Source organism: Adiantum capillus-veneris, chromosome 20 (genome assembly GCF_014529385.1).
Source record: "Adiantum capillus-veneris isolate H3 chromosome 20, ASM1452938v2, whole genome shotgun sequence".
Lineage (NCBI taxonomy): Eukaryota > Viridiplantae > Streptophyta > Polypodiopsida > Polypodiales > Pteridaceae > Adiantum > Adiantum capillus-veneris.
Genome location: NC_140950.1, coordinates 18,998,460 through 19,004,535, shown reverse-complemented (window position 1 = coordinate 19,004,535; position 6,076 = coordinate 18,998,460). Strand labels below are relative to the sequence as shown.

Sequence of the window (6,076 nt, the reverse complement as noted above, 5' to 3'; positions counted from 1 at the left end):
GAGAGAAAAGGGGGAATGGATGGAGAGAGAGAAAGAGGGGGGGGGTGGGAGGTGCAAGAGAAAGATAGAAAAGGGGGGATGGAGGGAGGGAGGGAGAGAGAGAGAGAGAGAGAGAGAGAGAGAGAGAGAGGTGAGAGAGAGAAAATGGAGTATACATGTCCTTGTGTGTGTGTGTGTGAGAGAGAGAGAGAAATGAAATGTTATATTAACGTCTTCAAAAGGCCATAATGACCTATGAGAGAGAGAGAGAGAGAGAGAGAGAGAGAGAGAGAGAGAGAGAGAGAGAGAGAGAGAGAGAGAGAATTTTATAAGAGATAGAGGGAGAGAGAGATCTTTATTGCTCAAGGATCACAATTATTGATCGATGGAGAAGAAGAAGCTTGGGTGGTAGCGAGAGAGATAGAGGGGGAGAGAGGCCTTTATTGCTCAAGGATCACAAATATTGATCGATGGAGAAGAAGAAGCTTGGGTGATAGCAAGAGAGAACAAAGTTGAGGAAGGAGAGAATCTTTTTAGAATTTGCTCGTCGGATTCCAAAAAACGCTCGCCGAAAAATGCTTGCCAAAAAATTACGTCCCCTATCGTGTTGCCAAAGTAAAGGATCTTGCAATTGAACTCGAGGACACATTGATGTTGACGTTGCGTTTGCGCTTGAATTGAGGATCATTTGCCATCCATCTTTGCAAAATCATCGACTCCACATGGATTCACACCTAGGCGGGCAGAGAACACAGGCGGCCATTAAAGAAGGCAAAGAAAGCTGACACATGGAAATGCTCAGCTTAGCAAAAGCACAGCCGTTGAGATGGCAAAATCAACTTTGCGCGTATGGTTGAACCAGCTGTGGGGGGTTGCTTTAGAATGAGGGCTAGTTCTTCAGAATGAGGCTTCTCTACGACTCTCTAAGAGAAGCTTCGTCGCCGGTATTGCCCACCGCGAAGTATTGCGCATTTTGCTGAATTTTCGTTCTCTACACGCTGCAGGAAGCTGCAGCCGTTGAATTAGAGCTTTCCATCGACACTGAGAAGTTGATAAGAGATCAAAGTAGAGCAGAAGTGCAAACGGTTCGCTTACCTTTGAAAGACTTAGATGTACAGTTCCGCTTCCAGATCTTAGGTTAGTCTGAGGGTTTCCCATTGGGTTTCATAAGTGAGGAAGGAGAGAAGGCAAATAGTGACAAGCGGAGTAGCAAAGGAACCCATTGTGCTGAAAGTGGTAGCAGAGAAATCCAGCTGCAATTTTTGAAGGATGGAAGAAAGCTCAGGATAATCTTTGAACAAAGAGGACACACAGGCGAGGAAGCAAGCCGATGGTGAAAAGCAGAGCAGCAGAGGAAGGCTCCCATGATGTAGTGAGTGGTAGCAGAGAAATCCAGCTACATTTCTAGTAGAATAATCTCTGGCATAGGCGGTGGTGTGAGCAGACTTCACAGGCCCCTTTTCAAGCGTTCTTTGCAGTTCCTGAATTCTGATTCCTACACAGGACAAGGAAGTTGGGTTCACTTTTTGTCAAGCCTTCCACCCATTATCCATCAAGGATCTGCATCATTTTGTACTTGCGACGGTCAAATTTTGCTGCTTCTTGTATCTCAAGCTCTTGTTGGTGTCTGATTGTTCAACCAACACTTGGGGTCAGGAGTGCATACGACCATTGAATTTTCCCGCGCTTTGCTTCAATATGGGGAGCTTTTCCCGGCTTTCTAGTATTAGCTCGCGGTCCAGTACCGCTCTTGATGCGCCAGGGCTACCTTCCCCTTTTCAAAGCTTGTCTCTGGAGATTTCTCAAGATGAGCTGAGAGAGACTAGCTATGAAATTTTTGCTGCATCTTGTAGAGCAGTGTCTGGCATCAGCAACATTGTGAAAAGCAAGAGTAGTCTAAACTATGTGCCACAAGCCTCTCAAAAGGTGGTCTCCGCAAATGCAGCAAGCACAATCAAGAAGGCCCTTGGGTTGCGTTCTAAGAAGAGCTCAGAAAAGGAGCAGCTTGCTGGGTCCCCTAACTCAAAGAAGCCACAAACAGTTGTCGACGTAGTGAAAATGCAAATGGGTGTTTCTGATCAAACAGACACGCGAATCAGGAGAGCATTGTCACGAACTGCTGCTGGCCAGGTCATATTTTGATCTTAATTGAGTAGATAATTGGACAGATGAAAGACACTTTGGTTTCTCAAACACTCTTATGTTGTGCTCTTTTCTGTGTTGCCATGCTTAGGATCACTGGTCCTTCTAAATTATGGCTTTCATAACAAAGAACACCTGGGTCCAGTTTTTGTGCCTTCGTAAATTTGCTTTTGATGTTGCTGTTTGAGTCTGTGTGGAAGGGATTGAAATACAGCATTTGTCAGAGGCTTTTTCCACTGGCAGTGCTGATTAATGTCTTGCTCAATGGATGTTTTGGGCCTGAAATGAGGAGGTTTTTCAACAGGTTGGCAAGAATGTTGATATGATGCTTCTTCCATTGGAGCTCTTGCAGCAGATAAGGCTTGCTGATTTTGCAGATGTGAAAGAGTATCAACTGTGGCAGAAACGTCAATTGAAAGTACTAGAACTGGGGCTTTTACTGCACCCAGCAGTCAAATTGGAGGAGCCTAGTAGTGCTGCTCAACGCTTGAGACAGGTGCTCCATTCTAATACTGGCAAGCCCATAGAAACAGGTAAAAACTCAGAAAGTATGCAAGCTCTTAGAAGTGCGACTACAAGCCTAGCGAGCAGGAGTGACGACGACAAAATGCAAGATGTTTGTCACTGGGCAGATGGGTTTCCCTTCAATCTACGTTTGTATCAGATGCTTCTTTCTTCGTGTTTTGACAAAGCAGATGAAACCAATCTTATCGATGAGGTTGATGATGTCATAGATCTGTTCAAGAAGACCTGGAGTATTCTTGGATTTCATCAAGCATTGCATAATATCTGTTTTATGTGGGTTCTCTTCAGACAATTTGTTGCAACAGGCCAGCAAGATCTGGATTTGCTCAGGGCCACCAGTACACAAATGGCCGAAGTGGCTGTAGATGCTAAAGGAAACAAGGATCCACAATATGTACTGGTTTTAAGTTCTGTCCTCACTTCAGTACAGACATGGGTTGAGAACAGACTCTTCGCCTACCACGACACTTTTCCAGATGGAGCCACAGGTCTGATGGAGAACTTACTTCCCGTTGCCTTGAGTGCTGCAAAGATTCTTCATGAAGACATCTCCCATGAATTTCGACGCAAGCGGAAGGATGACTTCGACATAGCGAGCAGCAAAATTGACTCTTATGTTCGATCTTCTTTGAAGACGGCTTTTGCACAGGTGAGATTATTTTGGACTTAAAAACAAGAAAGTGAAAAATAAAGTGGATTAGCGATAAAATCTATGTTATTCAAATTTGTTCTCCACAAACATGTCCAGATGATGGAGAAAATCGACTCAAGGAGAAGTTCATTCAACAAAAAGGGTCCTATTCTCAGCCTTGTTTCATTAGCTAATGATACAAGCGAGCTTATAAAGAAAGAGAGAGACAAGTTCAGTCCGGTGTTGAGTCATTGGCACCCATGTGCCGCGAGCTTGGCAGCAGCCACGCTACACTCCTGTTTTAGCAGGGAGTTAAAGCAGTATCTGTCTGGGGTGACTGCACTCACAAATGAGTCCGTAGAGATCTTGCAAGCCGCTGATCACATGGAGAAAGACCTTGTGCAAATAGCTGTCGAGGGTGCTGTTGATTCGGATGATGGTGGCAAGGGAGTCATCCGCGAGATGGTACCTTATGAAACTCAGTCTGCTATTGCCTCTTTGTCAAAGAGCTGGATACAAGAACGAGTTGGTAGACTCCGGGAGTGGGTTGATAGGAATTTGAGCCAAGAGGTGAGAAGCCCTGACAATTCGTGTTCATCTTGACAGGGCCTCTTCTTGATAGTGAATATAATCTAAGTCATTGTGCTTGTTTTCAGGATTGGAATCCAGGAACTTTGCGGGAGCACTATGGCACTTCCATTGTCGAGGTTTTCCGGTTGATTGAAGAAACTATTGACGGTTACTATGCATTACCTGTTGTAGAGTCTTCTATATTGCAAGGAGACCTTGTCCCCGGTCTAGATAAGGCCCTTGTACGCTATGTAGGAGCAACAAAGAGTGGCTGTGGTAAGATATCTAACATTTAAGAGGTCTAAGTGTAGTACATGGTGTTTCTACAATGAGAAACGCATAGAATTGAAGTGCTTTCACTTGTGATCGGAATGCAAGTCTCGGAATTGCTAGAACACTTCGTACAATGTACTTTTAATTGACTTTTTTTCTTTGTAGGTTCGAAAAAGGATTTGATCCCTTCATTCCCTCCTCTCACGAGGTGCAAGGAGTCAAAACTCCATGGCAGTTTTAGTGGATTGTGGAAGAAAAAGGACAGAAGTCCAGTTCCAAATCGGAGTAAGGTCCAGGAAAATGGTGGCAAGAACATTGGATCTGCAACCTCCAAAATTTGTGTTCGCATAAACACTTTGTATCATATTCAGACACAGCTTGATCTGCTTGAAGAAAGACTATCCCAAGGCTGGCTTAAAGGCTCTAGCCACTCAAAAGCTGTGAAAGGAAACAAGTCCCAACAGTCCCAGCAGCAAGCAAGTAGTTTTCCGTGTCGATTTGATCTAACAAGGGCAGGTATACAGGAGGGCATTCCGGCACTCTGTGAAGTAGCGGTGTATAATGTTATCTATAAAGACCTTCGAAGTGAGTTCTGGGAGGGCCTTTATTCTGGTTCTGTTGCACAAGCGCGTATAGAACCTGTCTTGCATTCTCTTGAATCACAGCTTGTATTCATGGCTGAGATTGTGAATGAGAAGCTGCGGACGCGCATAATTGGGACCCTGATGAAGGCCTGCTTTGAGGCACTGTTGATGGTGCTCTTGGCTGGTGGTCCTAGTAGAGCATTTCATATCAATGATGCTGAAATGCTGGATGATGATTTCACAGCACTAAAAGACTTGTTTAAGGCAGATGGAGATGGTCTACCTAATGAGACTGTTGAAAAGGCGGCGCGTGTTGTGACCCAGGTTCTCCCCTTGTTCACAATGAGTACGGAAGATATCTTGCAAAATCTGAAACAGTCTATACTGGAGTCCCAACTCATGAGTTCTAGCAGGTCGAGGTTACCTCTTCCTGAATACACAGGGCAATGGGGCCCAACTGATGCAAACACTCTACTGCGTGTTCTTTGCTACCGCTTCGATCCGGCAGCATCGAAGTTTTTGAAAAAGGTGTATGATCTTCCAAATAGAAATTGATGAGTTTTTGCAAGTGAAGGATCACAACCTGGATTTTGTACCATGCAGTCTAGGAGTGCACTCGGCAGTCGGGATGGATGCTTGTGCTTCATCCCACAATTGCATCACTGAGACAGAAAATAACCCTGTGTATTTGACATCTATGTTATTCTTTTATGTCTCTCGTGTAGCTTGGACTTGAGAGAGCCGAAGGACGGTTCAGAAGAGGCAAAATTTGGGATTTGACAAAGGAGGTTGTTCTTAGGTTGGCTGCTCACCAGGCTGATCAACAATTGAGGGTAAGAGGTGTTTTGTCAAAAAGGCCAGAGACTGCAATGGTTTGACTCACATCCAGAGTGTTGTAAAGTGTGCACAAACAAATCTTTTTCACTGCTAAGGATTGGTATGCAAAGATGAGAAGAGACGACCGTGTGCAAGTGCCTTGATTTTTGGCTTTAGCTGAAAATGCTGCAGATTTTTGTATTCCTGATGTAGATTAAGGCATTCAGATTTTTGTATTCCTGATGTAGATTAAAGCATTCACATTATTTATATACATTTAATCCACAGTTCAGATGGATGTGAAGTGGTTTGTAAGCATCATTCTTGTCACCCTGTGAAGGCTAGGACTTGCCCGCAGCTGCTTATATTTCAGGTAAATGACCGTCTTTTTGTACATGCTCATACAGAAGAGAGACTTGTGTTTGGAATTGCTTGCAAGCATCAGCAAGCTCTCTTGTAGATGGGCAGTTGAGGCTCTTGTTCACGCTGTGTTTAGTGTGCTTTTGGCATCCCAAAGTGGCTTGTACCGTTCATCGCACGCATGTCATAGAGTCTC

General features: G+C 44.4%; 1 protein-coding gene across 1 annotated transcript; it reads left to right on the top strand.

The window, feature by feature from the left end:
- The first annotated feature begins 792 nt into the window (after nucleotides 1-792).
- Nucleotides 793-5,824, top strand: LOC147432192 (protein unc-13 homolog). The gene is made up of 5 exons (XM_086492177.1): nucleotides 793-2,109; nucleotides 2,426-3,295; nucleotides 3,395-3,847; nucleotides 3,934-4,123; nucleotides 4,286-5,824. The coding sequence occupies exons 1-5, from the start codon at nucleotides 1,678-1,680 to the stop codon at nucleotides 5,257-5,259; spliced, it is 2,919 nt and encodes a 972-aa protein (XP_086348303.1). The 5' UTR covers nucleotides 793-1,677; the 3' UTR covers nucleotides 5,260-5,824.
- The last annotated feature ends 252 nt before the right edge of the window (nucleotides 5,825-6,076 follow it).

Excerpts from the sequence above, each read along its gene's own strand:
- LOC147432192 (XM_086492177.1), top strand. The coding sequence starts at position 1,678 with ATGGGGAGCTTTTCCCGGCTTTCTAGTATTAGCTCGCGGTCCAGTACC. Across the intron at positions 2,110-2,425 it reads CACGAACTGCTGCTGGCCAG|GTTGGCAAGAATGTTGATAT; the intron begins GTCATATTTTGA and ends GTTTTTCAACAG. Across the intron at positions 4,124-4,285 it reads AGCAACAAAGAGTGGCTGTG|GTTCGAAAAAGGATTTGATC; the intron begins GTAAGATATCTA and ends TTTTCTTTGTAG.